At 33.3% G+C, this 18349-nt stretch overlaps 2 protein-coding genes across 2 annotated transcripts; one reads left to right on the forward strand and one right to left on the reverse strand.

Moving 5' to 3' along the window:
• Positions 1-1766: 1766 nt before the first annotated feature.
• Positions 1767-3684, forward strand: LOC18096230 (uncharacterized). Its single transcript, XM_024594333.2, has 2 exons — positions 1767-3178; positions 3309-3684. The coding sequence occupies exon 1, from the start codon at positions 2096-2098 to the stop codon at positions 3125-3127; it is 1032 nt and encodes a 343-aa protein (XP_024450101.1). The 5' UTR covers positions 1767-2095; the 3' UTR covers positions 3128-3178; positions 3309-3684.
• Positions 3685-4437: 753 nt separating this feature from the next.
• LOC7463211 (inactive TPR repeat-containing thioredoxin TTL3) lies at positions 4438-7551 on the reverse strand. The gene is made up of 5 exons (XM_024594332.2): positions 6338-7551; positions 6032-6227; positions 5729-5901; positions 4810-5143; positions 4438-4708 (listed from the first exon to the last, which is right to left on the reverse strand). The coding sequence occupies exons 1-5, from the start codon at positions 7276-7278 to the stop codon at positions 4550-4552; spliced, it is 1803 nt and encodes a 600-aa protein (XP_024450100.2). The 5' UTR covers positions 7279-7551; the 3' UTR covers positions 4438-4549.
• Between the last annotated feature and the right edge of the window lie 10798 nt (positions 7552-18349).

The following is an 18349-nucleotide window of genomic DNA, read 5'->3' on the forward strand; positions in this document are numbered from 1 at the left end:
TTAATGTAATTTTTAATTATGATGATTATATATATATATATATATATATATATATATATATATAAAAGAAGAGTTTAGAGAGTAAAATAAAAGAGAGGGAGAACGAAGGGAAAATAATAATAGGAGATTAGGCAAAAAAGAAAAAAAATAAATGAGAGGATCAATAGATTTGAAAAATTAATGAAGGAGATCCTACACTTTAAAAAAAAATTAATTAATTAGAAATTCATGGTCAAGAAGGATATAATATAATTGCCTAATATTATTTTACCAGTTTAGTTTTTTTTATTTTACCGAGGATCTCAAATAATATAAATAGAAAAAAAACATGTATAGAGAGAAAAATTGAAAGGAAGATATTTTTGAAAAATAAACTAGCAAAAACCCAAGAAAGAAAAAAAAAAAAGCAATCCAGAAAATCCAGCAGTGACAACCTCCTTCTCAACCGTCGATCTCTCACCAAATATAATTAGAATCTGGCTCGGGTCCTAAATCAGGTTAGACAACTATGAATTCAAGAAATATAATTAGAATCAACAAATCTTTTATTTCATTAATAATTAATTATTAAATGACTTGGTTACATGTTATTATTAACAATGATAAATTGATGTTGAAAGAATAAGATAAAAGATAGTTAAAGATAACTCCCTTGATTAAAAGTTGGTTTTCTAGATTTTTTGTTTTTAAAAGTGTTTTGAAAAAAATTAAATTTTTTTTATTTGTTTCTTTACTTTAAATTATTTTTTAATGTTTTCATATCGTTTTGATGTAAAAAATAATTTAAAAAAAATATTTTGATGTATTTTTAAGTTAAAAATATTTTAACAAGCAACCGTTACTACACTCCTAAATATTCCATCAATGACAAGAAAAGGAGAGAGAGAGAGCAAACTTTTTATAAACTTATAACAATATTAAAAAAAATTTGCGGCCTAAGTAAAATCAATCATTTCCCTTAAAAATAAATAAATATTAGCCATTCAAACTACTATAATAAATATTATGTAACTAAACTATTAAAAGAAAACCCTTAATTATATGAAAGATACTACAATTCTAACTCCTGCATCATTCTATCCGGTTGGAATTTTTAAACTCGGTTACTAGTTTTTCATGGCTATCATTTACTAGTAACATCGTTCTTCTTGTCAAGTTCATCATTTCAATAAACTACATCTCTTGCTTACTTGATTGTCATCCCTAAAATCGTGATCAAATTTATACCAAGAAATATAGAAAGAAAAAGACAGGATAGCTAGAGATAACTAACATGGCCAAAAACTAGGTGAACAATTTGAAAAAAAGAAGAAGCTTTTTATAAAATTATCAAAATAAAGCTAAAGCAAAGAAAGGCTAATCGTAACGCAAGGTGTGGTGATTGGAGGGGGCCATCTCCCCCATGCTCTCAAGTGCATTGCACCCCTTCATCATGGCTTACTCACTTTATTAATTAATCCAAATTTTCACCATTAATGAAACTTTCGGTGCTGCGCTTTTTATATTTTTTTTCCCGGTAAAAAACCAGCATCCCCTGCCTCCCTCTAAAATAACATTTTTTTTAATTTCTATGCTTTTACCTTGGTTTATTTAGTACAGTTTAATTAAGTTGAGAGCTTTTGGTATAATATGGCAGTAACATACTAATTAACAAGCATAAAGGTAGCTGTTTTATATGAAGGGGGGGTGGCATTGGAGTTTACGAGGGCACTAGCCAAGATAGCATGAGTAACAACTGGCAATGGCTCCCAAAGTCACGAGTTGTGGGTATGATTGGTTCATGAAACAGGGCTCGTGGGTTTCAACTTTCTTACCCATCTTTCTTTACTAAATTTTTAAATAAGTTTGGCCAGCATTAGAAAAGCAAAGGGCAAGAAAAAGGAGTGTTGGGAAAAAATGAACAGACTGATGGTAAAGAGAGACACTAACAAAAAAAGAGAGGCTAGAATTCGAAAGCTGCCAATTCTCTCCCCACCTTTCTTTTAAAACCTTCTACACAGACCCATCAAAACCCAAAAAACCATATAGGTCATCAAGCTCAAGAAAACGAGAGGGTCTGAGTTATTAGTTCATATTAAGCTGAAAAAAAATCAAAATGAAAGGAAGAGAAAGCAGGAGAGCTCCATCAGCAGATCTGTTAGTATGTTTTCCTTCTAGAGCCCATCTAACATTAATGCCCAAACCCATTTGCAGTCCTGCAAGGCCATTAGAACCCAGCAAACCCCACCAGAACCGCCACCACCACCGACAACAACGGCCCCACCATTTGAAGAAATCCAGCCCTAGGGGTGGTGGAAGCCGAGCCAGTCCTCTCTTATGGACCAAAACCAGGCAAATGGACTCGGAGTTATCAGAACCAACATCGCCAAAAGTAACATGCGCTGGGCAGATCAAAGTCAGACACAAGGCAAGCTCGTGCAAGAACTGGCAATCAGTCATGGAAGAGATTGAAAGGATTCACATCAGCAAGAAAAGCACCAAAAAATCAACCTGGCTTGACTCACTGGGATTCAAGAAAGATATAATGCAATTCTTAACATGTTTAAGAAACATAAGATTCGATTTTCGATGCTTTGGTTCCTTTCCAGCTCAATCAGATATCACTAGTAATGATGAAGAAGAATATGAAGAGTATGGGGAATATCAAGAAAACCATGTTGGAGCTGATGGAAGAATTGACAAAGAGGATTCAAGAACCATATTTTCTAAATGGTTCATGATGCTGCAAGAGAATCAGAATAGCACTACTGGGTTCTTCAAAGAAGACGCTAAACAGAAAGAGAGGTCTTGCAATGATGAGTCTCTAGCTGCGCCCTCTGTTCCACCACCAAATGCTCTCCTGCTTATGAGGTGTAGGTCTGCTCCGGCGAAGAGTTGGCAGGAAGAAGAGGAAGAAGAAGAAGAAGAAGAAGAAGAGCAAGAGCAAGACAGGAAGCAAGAAGAGAAGAAAGGAAAGAATTTGAAGGCCTTAATGGAGGAAGAGGGAAAAAACAGTAAAAAAGAGAACTTGGTAGTGATGAGCTATGATACAGATTTCTATAAACTTTCAACTGATATAGCTAAGGAAACATGGGTTGTTGGTGGAATGAAAGATACAGTAGCAAGAAGTAGAAGTTGGAAGAGATGATCATGAACCTGGTGATCCTGCTACATTTTCCATTTTACTTAGCCCTGCCAAGTAATTACTTCCCGTCTGTTCAATAATTACTTTTTCTACTATTCCTTTCAAAATTATTGAAGTTGAATTAATACATCCTGTTCTATGAAAATAAGGTCGGTTTACTAGTTCTTTTCCTCTTCTGAAACAGGCACACAGGGGAGTTAAATTCTCCTTCCTATTCAAAGCTAAAGCTAAAGGGGACAATTCCTGTTTTGTGAAAGCAATGCATGGGCTTGTTTTCCTCTTCTGAAATAACAAGTAACACAAAGTCAAAAGGGACGATTCCTGTTTTGTAAATAAAAGGACGGCCACAACACAAATTTCTCTTCCTCTTCTGAAACGGGTGCACAGAGGATGTCAAATTTTCTTTTCTGTTCAATGTATAATAACAGCAGTAGCAAAAGGCAACAATTCCTTCTTTTTTTCCTTTGATTTTTTTTAAATATATGTTGGTTTCCTTTTTTTATTATTATTATCGTGGTTTAATGACGTAAATTTTATTATGAGATTAGCAAATTTATTGAGGTTGGCTAGTTTTTTTTCCTTTTATTTAATTGAGTTTTTTTTTTTTTATTCAATTTCAACCTTTAATATTTAGTTGATTGAGAATCATTTTGTTTTTAAACCTATTAAATCAACCGGGTCATATTAAATTATTAAAATAATTATGTATTAAATATATTAAAATATAATTGACTCTTCCAAATATATTTTTTTTATTGGAGTACACAAATAAAAAAAATAAAAAATTATATTTATACTATTTAAATAGTCATATTACTAATTTAACTATTTTAAATATCATCTTGTGTCTTTCGTAGGGCTTTTTTGAATTGCATAGACGATGACGATAGTTGAATATACCAGCTTCGTATCGTTTATGTTATTCTATAGTGCTTGCACGTGCATGTATCCATGTAGACTAGAGACAATCGAAGAGTCACATGCAATTTGATCCAGATTCCCTGTCTCTCTTGTATGTTCGTTTTGTCACAGAATGAGCTTGTCCAAGTTAATTTTTGGTGGAGAATACGAATCTTCTGCAAAATTTTCATCAGAAAACAGAAGAACCTTAAGTAAAATTCCACCAGAGGTCCAAAAGTTAGACAGGGGAACTGAAGGAGTGCATGGCTCAGCCATGTCAAATTTACTGATCCTGCTCCTGGCTCAAGGATAGCGATCATATTTCGGTCTATGCCAAAAAAAAAGAGGGGATAGGGGTTGTAAAGCGGGTATTGAGTTGAAGCTGCCATTTCACTCATAAGAATTTATTTCCCTCGTCAAATAAAAACGTCTCGTATTTCTCGTTAAGTCCATGGCACCCGCCAGCAAATGCTTAAATTTCAGGTGAAGTTACAGAGTGTCTAATCACTGGAAACCAACACTAAATTAGAATTTAGAACCATATTTGAGGTCCTTGGTGTCTTCACCACGTTGCTTCTTAAGTTGAACCTGTGAGTCAAGCAAGGCCCGGCCCACCTCCTCATCGGCTGGACTTTCTCTTATCAACATCTCAAAATCTTGAATCGAAGCTTCCCATCTTCCCAGCTAATCATGAAAAAATAATAATAATAAATAAATTGAACCGAAATTAGAACGATGGCTCGAATTTCAACAACCTCAAGTCATTTGTGATACTCAAAATTTACCTCGGCATTGCAGTGCGCCCTTCTTAGCCTGGCCTTGCTATAATTAGGCTGCACACTGAGAGCCACAGTGCAGTCTTCTACAGCCTTTTCATATTGGCCAAGCTTGGACCTACAGGCTGCTCGGTTGCAGAGCAAAATTGAGTTGTAAGCGTCGTATTCTAGGCCTTCACTATATGCGATACATGCCTCGGTGAATTTTGATGCCTTGAATAACGAGTTGCCACTCAATCTAGCAGATGCTACTGCTCTGACACTCTTTACCACATTGCTAACCTCCCCGTTCCTGAGATCGAGTCGAGCTGCTTGCTGAGCTGTAGCCATAGCGTCTTCAAACCTATTAAACAACAGACACGTTTATTAAAACTGCTCAATTTTACGACAAGTACCTATTAAATTCATAATCATTACAGAATAAGTTAAAAAATGCAATCATTTTGCTGTTATTACAAAAATTAACTTGAAAACCAGAATGCCGTCATTTGGCAACTAATTTGTTAATGTGATTTTAATTAAATAAATAAAAGTCCAAAGAGCATCTTGCAAAGAAAAAGCAAACGAGAACAACAATCCCCTTTTGTTAGCATCTCTTTGAAAATCCTACGAAAAGAAAAGGGAAAGGCTCAAAAGAACAACATTTTCCTTTATCAACTTCTTTAAGTGGTGGAATCCTGAGAATTAGAAGTATTCTGGTTTCAAATTGTTCTTTCTTGTTTAACAATTGCTTGGACAAGACACATTCTACATCAAGAATTCAGGATACAAGAGCCTAATTCACGCATAAGTTTGTTACAAGATAAAATTCTAATAATATTAATAGAAAAAAATATTATTTTCTAAAAAAATATCATAATAAAAAAATTAATTAAATTAATTAAAAAAATATTTATTTTTCTAAAATAGCTCAAATGATTTTACCAACCTGCCCGCAGCCATGTAAATCTGTGCCCCGATCATTAAGATATAAGGTGCTACAGTCAGACCAAATAACTTGGTATAAAAGTCAACAGAAAAATTCGGTCCCTTTTGGTAGGCCGTGTAGGCTTCTTGATGCCTGTGGAGCCTCAATAGTGCCTCGGCTTGCATAGCATAAACCTAAGTGTAAAACAGAAGTAACCTGCTTAAGCATTACAAGCTCCACAACTACAGGCAGTAGATACAATTCTACTAGTGCCATTGTCCTCTTCCATGGTAATACCAAGAAAAAAGGTCCAAGATTGCTCACCTGTGGAGCTGAATCAGCACCCGAGGAAATTGAGCGCCCAGTCTCCTTCAGCAATCTATTCCATTCTTTTAGTTTTCGAGCTTCAGTGCACCTGTTCAGGTGCATTTGAAGTGCCTGAGCTTGAGCAACTTCCTTGGAGTCAGTATTGGGGCCTGACTGTTTGTAGTGATACAGAGCTTTCTCTGTTTCTCCCAGTCTGCATTATGAAATTCACATTATTATACAATAAAACAGCAAGATCACACAAGTTCCAATGTGTCAGCTGTTTAGTGCACAGAACTCTCTTGGCAATCAAATAAGGCGGACCTGAAATATAATGTTGCCAAACGGTAATGGGCTCTTTGATAAGAAGGATCGAGCCTGATAGCTTCTTTGCACTCAACAACAGCTTCTGTAAGACGGCCTAATCCTATCAAAGCTGCACTTCTATTACTTCTATATGTTGCCTTATTTGAATCAAGAGAAATTGCACGATCATACCAAACCAAGGCCTGTTCATATCTTCCCTGCCTGTACCTCTCATTTCCCTTATTCTTTAAAACTTCAGGATCCATGCTGGTTATCAGACCTTGTCCCTGCCGAAATTCACCACTAGGCTGCCTCACAATGTTCCCCATAACACTATTACTGCCAAGTTTACTGTAGCAATTTCTGGGTCTAGACGATAAATTTGCCTCTTGAAGGTTCTTGTGAAGGTAATCCACAGTCCTAACAGTAGCATTAGGACTATCATTCCCTATAAAATTCCCATTCCCTGACTGTCTTAGGTTGCCCAGATGACCTCGCAACATTACATTGCCAGAAGTGGCTCGAACAAGAACCTTGTTGTCATTGGACTTTTGATGATTAGTTATGACAATCCTGCCAAGCTCTCTGGAATCATTGTTGGAGTCCCTTCTTAGATTAGTCTTATTGGTTTGGGACACTTTGATCCCGCCCGAACTTGAACCTTCTTTGTTTTGATGAAAAGTCGAAGGCCTTGAACGATGCAAACTCTTCTGTTTCTTTTCTACTTGTGGGGAAGACTTGGGCAAATTGGAGGAATCAAGGACGACAGGCTGGGGTTTGCTTCGCTGTCTCTCTGAATTATTAGCAATACTGGGCAGGCCGAGGATATTGTTGGTGCTTTCTGCAGGCAGTGAATGCACTGATGTTTTTCTCGGCCAGAAATGCCGGCGTAGGAAAGCTCTCCATTCTGGGCCACAGCCTAATCCGTGCTCCATCGAGTATGTTGTGATTTCTGCCATGATTCACCCCAGGTTTATATTGCCTCTTGAGATAATACGTTATAGACGAAGGAATCAAAGTGTTTCTCAACCAAAAGAAAAGGCCGTTAAAAATGCTAGCGTAAGCATGATTTCTCCGGGGTTGGAAATTTTGTAGGAAAGGAAGGTTTAAAACTCTTTCGGCAGAATCAAATGAAAGAATTGACGAGGAAGAAATTGTAAAAGAGAAAGAAGAAGAAGATATTTGGCTTGAATAGGAAGGATTCAATGCAATAGGCCTCCTCCTTTGAAGTACATGTATTTATTGAGTCCTATTTTCCTAGGGTGGCTTCCAAGAAATCAACTTAATCGATATACAGAATCGAAACTGGGGCCTCGACTTAAAAATGAAAAAAAAAAAAAAAAAACAATTGTGTATAGGTTGGGGAACATTTGTTTTATTAAGTACATGTATATTCGGTGCTTGCTATCCACCACAGGCAGGATCTTTTTTTTTTTCAAGATGTAAAAAAAGAATTGCAGGGTAAAAAAATTCTAGAACTGAATTATTGGTTTAATTAGTAATTTAAATAATATCAATAAAAAAATAAAATTTTATAAAAAAATAACAACATAAAAAGATTATAAAAAAAAATAGATCTCAACTCATCTGAATTATCAAACAACTCAATATTAAAGAATAAAAATGTTAAAAAAATTAAAAGAAAAACAATAAAAAGCCATGTTAAACCGGATGAACTCACGAACTCCGCGATCTTGGATATAAGATAGGAATAATCTCACAGAGAAAAAAGTAAGGAAAAATATTTGAAAGATGAAATTAAAATAAATCAATTTAAAAAAGGATAAAAAAAGTCAACCCGTGTTAACCTTTGATACCGGTGATTATGACCAGGGTTAACTCCATTGAAGGCAAATCATAAAAAATAACAAAGCAAAACTAAAAAAAAGGATAAAAAATTAGAAAACATCATATTAAAAAAAAAGAAAAAAAAACAAACTTGGGCGAACCTCCTAAACCTGGTCTAATCTCTAAAACTCGCAACCCGTGAAATTCTATACCCGGGTTCAATTAAGAAACTTAATTCCCAAGTCCAACCAATTTAATTTTGAAGAATAAAATCGTGAAAAAAAATATTAATAAAAAAAACTTTCAAAAGCAAAAAAAAATAGCAACAAAAAGAATGAGGGTAAGATTTAATAAAAAAAAAATCGAGGATTAACTTGTTAAAAAAAACAATTTCAAAAATGATTTCAAATAAAACAAATAGCAATCAAAATAATATGGATAAAATTTGAAAAGTTAAAAATCATAAGGGGTGAAATTAAAAAATATTTGTAATTTGATAGATTATTTATAGATTAAAAAATAATAGTGGTTGAAATCTATAAAATATCCTAATTTTATAGATTACTGAAAATTTAGAAACTAGTAATTAAAAAGACAGAGACGAAATGCAAAGGAATGATAAATTGCAGGGCAAGCCTGAATATCTAAAGGGGCTGACACTAAATTCAAGGTGAAGAGAGAGGAAGAGAGAGAAAAAAACGGTTGTCAACGCCAAACTAGAGACATGTTTGGTCCACGTGTCACTCTATCATGTTGGAGATGTCAAGACCTTTTAAACGTCACCGCGGAAAGCGGGGCTTTATGGCTAGATGGCTCCACACGTACCGCTCGAACAATGTGAGGGTTGTTCACACGTGGGACACGCTAACTTATTTTTTTTTAATAATATTTAATATATATCAATTACAAAAAAATTCTTAGCAGCTTTCAAACAACTTTCAAATCTATAATAAAACCAATATAAAATAATAAAAAAATCATTGTGAAAGAGTTATGTTAATTTTATTTTTAAAGACATAAGAGCAATTACACTATTTTAAAAAAAAATAAAAACACCAAAACATCCCTTTGTAATAGGCATTATTTTTTTATTATAGAGTTAAATTAATAATTTTGTTGTGCGGTAAAAAAAACAAAATTCCCAATTTAACCTTATATAATTTATAAAAGATGATTGTGAATAATAAAAAGACCACCTTGCCACCAATTGTTTAATTACTTGAGGTACAGTAACTTCTCTTCCCCTTTTTTTTTATATATATTTTTATTCTCTTCATAAAAATGTTCTGCCGAAAACTCTTTTAAGATGGTAGACAGAGAGTCCCATTTAATGACACAAAACAAACAAAAAGGAAAGGTTCTTGTTAAAGAATTGCAACTCAAATTAAAGTGCTAAAAATGCAAATGTATAAAGACCTCCCAATACGCAACCCGGTGGCCCCATGAATGTTAAATGAAACACAAAGGTCGGTCCATTTATCAGGAAATTATCATGGCTGATGTACAAGCTTCAGCACATGGGATTTTCGGTTCGAAAATATGTGCTTTTCTTCTTCTTTTTGTTCTTGAAGAAAACCCAAATCAAGTTCAGTGGCAATTGGTCAGGACTTTTTGGACCGAAAATACCCTGAGGTTGTCTGGAGTTGTTCTAATTACAGCGAAAGCACACGTTTGTTTTTTCATGATTTTGCTTAGCCTGCAATAGCTGTCCTTTCTTCATACATGAACAGAAATCCACTGATTTGGTCTTGATTACGAAAAATATATCAATATCCGGCGTAATTGAACGAAATTTAGGTGCCCTTTATGAGCAATGTTTAAAATAAATTATTATTTTTATATTTTTAAATTGTTTTGATATGTTAATGTTAAAAATAAATTTTAAAAATAAAAAAATATTTTTTTTAATATATTTTTTTTAAAAAACAAACATTTAAAAAAACCGCTTTAATAGTTATCTTGGAATTACGGGAACCAAAAAAAGGGTATTCGGTGATTGCAAAGTGCAAACGGTGTTTAATGCATGTATCTTGCGCTTTAAACGCCTGCCACGTGCATTCTTCCTAGAGACGGCCAGCAAGGCACTAATGACGACCAGCTGTCTATTTGCCTTTAATTCTTCTTTGCGCTGACCCCCTCTCTCTTCTTTTGATCGTATCTACTTTCTTTGTCAGCGGTTTTTGGTGTCGTTTTGTGCTCATAGTAACTGGGGTGTTTAAATTTCACGCAAACGAGGTTTAAAGAGAAGTGACGATGGCTGTTTTGATTTTGCATTTTAGAAGTATTTTAAAATTTTATTTTTTTATTTTAAATTAATATTTTTTTTATTTTCAAATTATTTTAAAAATAATATTTAAAAAATTAAAAAAATATTATTTTAATATATTTTTAAATAAAAAACATTTTACAATCAAAATTTTCAAATCCGTTTGATATGTTCATTACTCCACCAACATGGATTCTGCTCATAACCAGTTGGTGCTGGCTTCTAGCTAATTCTTTGATTTTGTTTATTTTTACATTTTAAAAGTGGTTTTAAAAAATTTTAATTTTTTTTAATTTTTTTTTTAAATTAATATTTTTTGGTGTTTTCAAATCATTTTGAAACACTAATATCAAAAATAATTTTTAAAAAATAAAAAAAATATTATTTTAATATATTTCTAAATAAAAAAACACTTTTAAAAACAACCACAATCCATCAAATTAGTTCAAACAAAACAAGGACCTTCATTCCTTTTAGTGGGATCAAAGAATTATAATTGCAAGTATCAATTTTGACGTTTAGCTAACTATTAAAAGTGTTAGATGAAATAGCAAAATCATTCCCCTGTGAGGTGTTAAAGACTGTACTTTTTTTTGGAGACGAAAAGAGAAATTTCTCTGAATCTTCCGTTCTGCCTTCTCTGCAAAGATAGAAGGAGACTGGAGCCGGTGAGGGCGGCAGATGCACAAAATCCCCACAGAATCGAATCTCTTGTTCTTGCTAAAAGCTTCGAGGAAAAGATAACAAAAATTGGTGGTGCCGATTATATGTTCATTGGCGATGGCCAAAATATCCACGCTTGTCATTGCTTGTTAATTACATGATTATCACAAAAAGGTTTTCAGATCGCAAAATCTTATCTTATGATTTTGAGATCATGTCGGTCCAAATTAAAAAACCTAAAATTATGTCATTTTCTACACGTTTTTTTTTTTTTTAAAAAAAAACAAGGGTTTATTTCTATTGTCTGTCCAGAGTTACAGACTGCTCTTGTTTTGGGTTTTTGTTATGTTTTCTTCAAGAGTTGGAGTGGTGAAAAATAGATCATCATATCATGTTCTAATGATACAACAATCTTGAATTCCCGGTAAATTTCTTATTTCACCATTATCTATTGATTTGATTTGATTTGTTCTTAATTATTTTTTTTATGTTGACCCAAATCTTGTCTGAAAGTTGTTGGCATAAAAGAAGAAAAACACCTGACAAAGCGAAGCTCGCAGCGACACTTCCTATTTCTAACACTTGTTATACCTAACTCTCTAAAATCTTCCTAATATTTAATTTTTATTTTGTTCATGATTCATTTTTTCTTCTTTTTGTGCTTTAGATTTGGTTTTCTAAATATACATAATTTTATAGTCAACTAGTAGTTGAAATAGTGAAGATTAAGATTTTTTTTATTATAAGTTTAGTTTATTTTAGTTGGGTTATAATCAACTTAAGTGTATAAGTGATAGAGCTAAGAAAAAGGATACAGAATTTTTTTTTTCCTCAAAAAACCATAACTTTTATCTAGTTGAGCAAAATTGGAGATTTAGAGTCTGTTTGAGATAGTGGTAGCGGTAATGGTTCAAAGTGTTTTTATCTAGTTGAGGAAAATTAGAGATTTAGAGCCTGTTTGAGATAGTGGTAGCGGTAATAGTTCAAAGTGTTTTTATCTAGTTGAGGAAAATTAGAGATTTAGAGCATGTTTGGGATAGTGGTAGCGGTGACGGTTCAAAGCGTTTTTCGCTTAGAAATGCATGAAAATAAAGTTTTTTTTATTTTTAAAAATTATTTTGGACATCATCACATCAAAATAATTTGAAAACATAAAAAAAAATTATTTTAAAAAAAATCAAACACACCCTTAATGATTTAAAAGTGGCTAAGATGAGATTGAATGCCGTTAAGGATAATTCAGCATTAAAGATTCATATATCAGTATAGAATGGCATAAGCTTGACAAGTCCAAAATTTTATTTCTTCTTGATAATGATACAGGTTTTCTCTATTTTAGTCGTGTGTAATAAGGTATAATTTATAGAAATAAAAATAAAAATTCGTAGTGGCCTAAAGAGCACGATTAGGTGTGGTTGCCCTTTAAGGCGACCAGATTGATTAGTCGGTTGTGCCTAGCCAACAACCAATTCAATTTTCTTTTAATTTTAATGTGTAATACACATAATTGTTTTTTTTTGTCTCGCACGCATAAACATTTTATAGAAATACACCTTTTCTATAGTCAATAACTATATTTTTTCTATGCTTACCAACCCACATGAACACCAATACCAACACAAATGAACACCAATAAAAATAAATGTATTTAATCACAAGAGACATGGCACATTAGCTTCTCTAATCATGTGGATATATTACATAGAATCCATGATACAACATCATGCTAACTGATGAACCATCTTGGTTGGCCAATAACACAATTCTTCATCCATGAGGAAATGTCTAAGCTATGTGTAAATAATACACCGAGTCTCACAAGCATGTGAAGACAGACTTTGGAAATAAACTTTTCACCACATGAACTCTCTAGAGCCACACCGAGCTAGATACACACTATATACTCTCATTTTTTTTCTATACATTATCATCTTTCCCATGTACAATTACAAACTTAAATATTGGAGAGTTCCTCGATCCACGCCAACAAGACACTTACTTTTTCAAGAACTCTCATACACAAGTTCAGTCAAATTCACACATCTTGTCCCAGTTTCACAGCAGACCATAAAAAATCCAATTTTTATATAAAGTTATTTTTTTATGATTTCATCAATAATGTTGTTTGTGGAAAGTAAACAAAAAGTCAGTTCATTCTCATGGAACACCTTTCACCAAAACATTCTTCATGGTTAACGAGACTTCAATACAAAGAAGGGTAACCAATCTCCCTGCAGCAGGGATTCTTGCTCCCACGAGACTCTAACAACTCTCAAACCAAGTGCGGATGTTATATGTATATATATATATATATATATATATATATAAACCTTTGATCTACAGTAATTTTCCAAGGAACTTCTCATGCACGGTGGAATCTTAATAAAAGTAAGGGTATAGCCCTTGTGTTAAGCTTTGAATGGAAGAGTTAAAAATTGATGCTTAGATGGGGTTGTGGAAAATGTTGGAGGTCGGCACATGTGATTGCATTGGCTAAGGTTTGGGATTCAATGATTAAAAGAGAGCAGGAGAGATGCGTGGACAGTGTGGAAAGGGCTGCAAGTGCATTTTGCGTAAAGAAAAGCAAGCGGTCACATGATCTGAAGCTCTTGAAACGTACACAGAACACACTCTACTACCCTTTACCCAAGCTTCAGGAGAAAGCAGATTGGGCTCATCGGATTTGCTTCACCTCGGGATCAACCCCAGCTAGACATTATGGGTCATTTTCTCCAGTCTCTGTAAACTTCCCTCATCAACATAAAAAAACCATATTAATCAGCATTTAATTGATACTGAGAATCACCATTAAATAACTAACATTATCCAAAACTTGTAACGTTATGATATACAAATTTTATTGAGAATATATAACATATTAATCAAGTTAACTTTGGTTTTTTATGTTTTTTTATAAATTATTTTTTTTAATTTTATCATTCAAAATTAGGTTAACATACCTTGAGTTTCATGATTTTAGTAAATATCTGTGAACTGTGCTTTGGTAATTGCCTCTTAATATAGTTATAATCTATGTAAGAAAGTTTGAAGGAGCAGCCAAATGGAGTGCATATGAAGCCACATCTCTCTTGCTCCTCTTTCAACTACCTCACTCTGTTTTCTGGGCCATTGTTTATTGAACTCTTCTTCGTAGTGGGCCCAGGCTATCAAACTCTTGCGTTCGAGCAGGTCCAATAGCCAGACAGCACTTTTTCTATGCCAAACAAAGGTTTTCAGAACCCTTCGTTGAGTCCATCCAGCCTCATGTGTTGTTGTTGCGTTCGAGCAGGTCCAATAGCCAGACATCACTTTTTAAGGGACATGAAAGTGAAAGATAACATGAAAGTGGATCGACCTCCACGAACAAGACAGAGGTACAATTAAAAATAAAAATGATGAAAAAAGATGGAGATTAGGAAGAAATTTTGTATTTGAAGGAAGTTCCGCATTAATGATATATCCCTTTGAAAGCTTTAGAATTTGAGTGTGAATCACTTTTGAATTGAAATAAAATCACAATAAAGAAACATCAATTTCTTATTTTCTTTTATGATATTATTGTTTGATATTGTATTTTTTTAATAAATTATCTTAATCTTATAATCTAAAACGTGAGTTTGTCAAGTTAATTGAGACTAACTTATTTTTTAATGTATAGATTACATGTATATCGTGCTCTCGCATTGGCTAAAAATTAAATAATTTTATCTTTTTTTGTTTGCTATCGTTGCTTTTATTTATCCATATGATTAAAATAAGATCAGTTTATTTAGTTAATCAGGAATATAACCCAAATTATTAAATTTTTAGTTTTTTTAAAAAAATATACTTACAACATTCAAATATTTTACCGACAAATAAATAATACAGACCCGTAGTGTTATGCATCTACATGTCAGAAAGTATTTGAAAAGACATCAAAGCAACATATCTCTTTTTGAAAAATCATACTCATTCAAGCCATTGGTCTTCCTCACATAAAAATTCATGCCAAAGAATCTTTCCCGTTGCCACTCACTAGAAAAGATACGATCAATTCACCAACCTACTCTTCCTAACTCATTCTAATTCTTTCAGAAACAACAACGAACCCTTGGAACTTAAGAACTAAAAATTCAAGTACTACTTGTAAGCATAGAGCTTGTTTCTCCATCCTACGCATCAAAAATAAAACACCAGGAAGGTTTCAAAAAAGAAAGAAAGAAAAGAAAATCAAAGGACCCATTATTTATCCTGAAACCTTATTCAAGAACACCACGATATAAGCAACAATCTCTCGTTTCTTGCACATGCCTTGGGCAACGCGAATCGTACTTCTTAAGTAACAGAATCTCTCCTCATAAAAAAAAATATTCATAGCAAAATAGAAACAGTACTCCTATTTCTATAAAAAAAAAACATTTGATCACTGCAATCCAACATGAATCCGCGTCTCAAGTTTTCTTTTTTCCCCTCCTGGTGAGCCTCGGTTTGAAGAAAGAAACTAAAGAGCTAAACTCCATCCGATAAGGAGCTGTGCTGAAATTCAGTTGCACTTACTGGGCCTAAGAGGTTTGTTTTTCCTAAACTAAGCCTATAATGATCATCTAACATTGGACCTAAAGAGAAAGCGAGGACTCATTCTCAATTTCAGTTGGGCCAAATTACTAGATTCTCTCTCTCTCTCGAGGTGGATCCCATCATAAATATTTACCAATAGATTCCGCTTTTACATGTAAAAAAAGCGAAATAAATTTGAATATGAGAATAATTGCTCTAAATTTGGTATGATGTGTTGTTTTGCTCTCTCTCTTTTTCTTAACAATATTTTTTCTAAGAAAAAAACAATCTTTTTTATAATTGAGGAACTAATTCAATAAAAAAACTAAAAAGAATTAGAAAATCGGTGTGGCCCTAGACTTGTTTTGTTACGGATTGGAATAATATAATAATTGTTTTGTCCTTCCAAAAAAATCAACTAACTTCTTATATGGAATCATATAGTCTTTTACACATCATCTATCAAATTGATTTTGATAAATTTATCCTCATGCTAGTGTTTTTTTTACATTGAAAAAAAATTAAGTTGGTCCGTGGCGTAGCATGAATCACCTATCTAGATTAACTATTTTTAGTGATGTCATGACTTTTAAACTTTAAATTTCAGAGAAAATATGTCACAAGGATAAATTTTCGCTCATAAAATTCAGCCTTTATAGGGCAGTTTAGTCCCATTACACTTAGTTTTTCCTCGTCTTTTCACTCGTGTTTGCCTACGACTATATGTATTTCACTAACTCAAAAAAGATCCCACACTTTCAATTGCATAAGTGGAATTAACACAAGCAAAGTAATGTAAGAAAAGTAAAGTACACGACAAGATTTATAGGAATTCTTTCATAACCTCTTATTAACTCTCTTAATAAAGGAATTACACAAATTTGTATATGTTATGCATAAAACTTGTATCAAGCTTGCATACTACACAACAAAAACTTTCAAACCTATTTATAGATAATTTTGTGGAAATTACAGAGCAAATCTTAGATCCTTATTTTTCATAACAAAGTGGAGCAGTTTCTCCCTCATGTTTATCATGAACTTTAGTGGTTTTATTCCAACAAGTATTGGGTAGTCTCCCCCATGTTTCTATGAACTTGATGACTTTATAAAGCATTCACAATTATACCTCTTGTTTGAAAGCTCATTATTTATGATTTGAACAATCTTTCACTCAACTAGTAATGTCTGAAAACCACCAAAATTTCTCATAACTTTGCTATCACTTTTTATCATAAACTCAATGTCTAACTTTCATCCTCACACTATCAATTTTGATGTGCCTCTACATGTCTTGGACCGTCCATCATCCAGGTCCAAACTCATTGTTAATCAATGTTGCTAATTTTGTCAACGCTACTATTTTGTTGACGTTGTTGATTTTAACACTATCTCAAGGGCTATCACTATCCATTGTGTTTTTCCAGCTGTATTTTCGTTAGCATTCCCCTGAAGAATTTAACCTTGTAACAACATGACTCTTAAGATTGTATACTTGAAATGGCACATCTCAATTTTTATGGTGGCAATAAAAGAGCATTGGAAAGTGTTTATTTCAAATATCAACAGTAAACCACCAAATATGGTTTGAGATGGTTTTTGGTCTTACATTCATCAATGTGTGTTCCTTCATAATTTGATCATCCTTTTGAGACATAATTTTGATGGAAAAATAAAATTAATGACCCACACCAAAAATTTTCAAAATTCCTTTAACTTTTCCGAATCCCTTCTCATTCTTAAATTAAATGAAAAGATGAGAAATTATCCTTTATGATAAACAAACATAACGAAAATAGAAGGAAAAGGGAAACCTTCTGTAGTCTCTCCCTCCTTCGGAGATCGTAACATGTTTGGTCAGAATAAACAAAGAAGATTTCTCACGTTTCTGTGTCGTATTAACATCCGTAGAAGTTTCTACTTAGTAAAATGCAATAAGACATAGTCGGCTTAATGAGCCCCCACCTATAAATCTCATTCGATTGATGGCTTAGAATTTGTAGGTGAGCTATTCACCATATTCTCATCAACAGACTTCAATTCCCCATATTCATAGGTAGGGCAGCAATTCCTGCATATAACAAAATTCAAGAATTTAGTTGAACCACCATATACTTGAAAGCACGGGCGTTGCACCATATTTTGGTTCGAATCATAAAAGGCTAGAAAAGCTAAAAAGCAAAAATTAATTTTTTTGTTGAAAAAGGTTTGCCTAGCCTGCACGTACGAGATCCTCAGTTAGGTTATATATATATATGGGTATTAATGTGATGGGATATTTGTATATGGTATGGTTACAACTTACAGCAACCAACTAGAGATGGCGTCTTATTTATTTATTCATTTATAAATGAGGATATCGTCTTATACAGAATTACCAAACATTAATTTTCAAAACCCAACATTTCGATAAGAGAAAAAAACATTGATAAGTAAGCAGTTTAATTTTTCTTGTTCGAGGTGTTCAGAATTTTTCTCAAGTAATATTCCGTCCCATACACACACACACACACACACACTCCATCGATGGATAGTTGACCTATAAGCTTAATATTCACCTAGCAGCTTGAAACCCTTGTCTCCTAGGAAGCCATTTTTTGGACAGAAGCACGAAGCAAAGCAGCGGAAGGGTGGATGTGAAAGGCAGCGCAATCAAATTTATGTTCCGTGAAGGCATGAAAGACATGAAGAGAAATCAATTTGGCTTATATGTAGCTCATATATAGGCCAATAAGCACCACAGAGAATAAGATATAGTACACGTGCATTTGACA

This window comes from Populus trichocarpa, chromosome 2 (genome assembly GCF_000002775.5).
Source record: "Populus trichocarpa isolate Nisqually-1 chromosome 2, P.trichocarpa_v4.1, whole genome shotgun sequence".
Lineage (NCBI taxonomy): Eukaryota > Viridiplantae > Streptophyta > Magnoliopsida > Malpighiales > Salicaceae > Populus > Populus trichocarpa.

Excerpts from the sequence above, each read along its gene's own strand:
- LOC18096230 (XM_024594333.2), top strand. The coding sequence starts at position 2,096 with ATGAAAGGAAGAGAAAGCAGGAGAGCTCCATCAGCAGATCTGTTAGTA.
- LOC7463211 (XM_024594332.2), bottom strand. The coding sequence starts at position 7,278 with ATGGCAGAAATCACAACATACTCGATGGAGCACGGATTAGGCTGTGGC. Across the intron at positions 5,144-5,728 it reads ATTTACATGGCTGCGGGCAG|GTTTGAAGACGCTATGGCTA; the intron begins GTTGGTAAAATC and ends GTTGTTTAATAG. Across the intron at positions 4,709-4,809 it reads GGGCGCACTGCAATGCCGAG|CTGGGAAGATGGGAAGCTTC; the intron begins GTAAATTTTGAG and ends TTTCATGATTAG.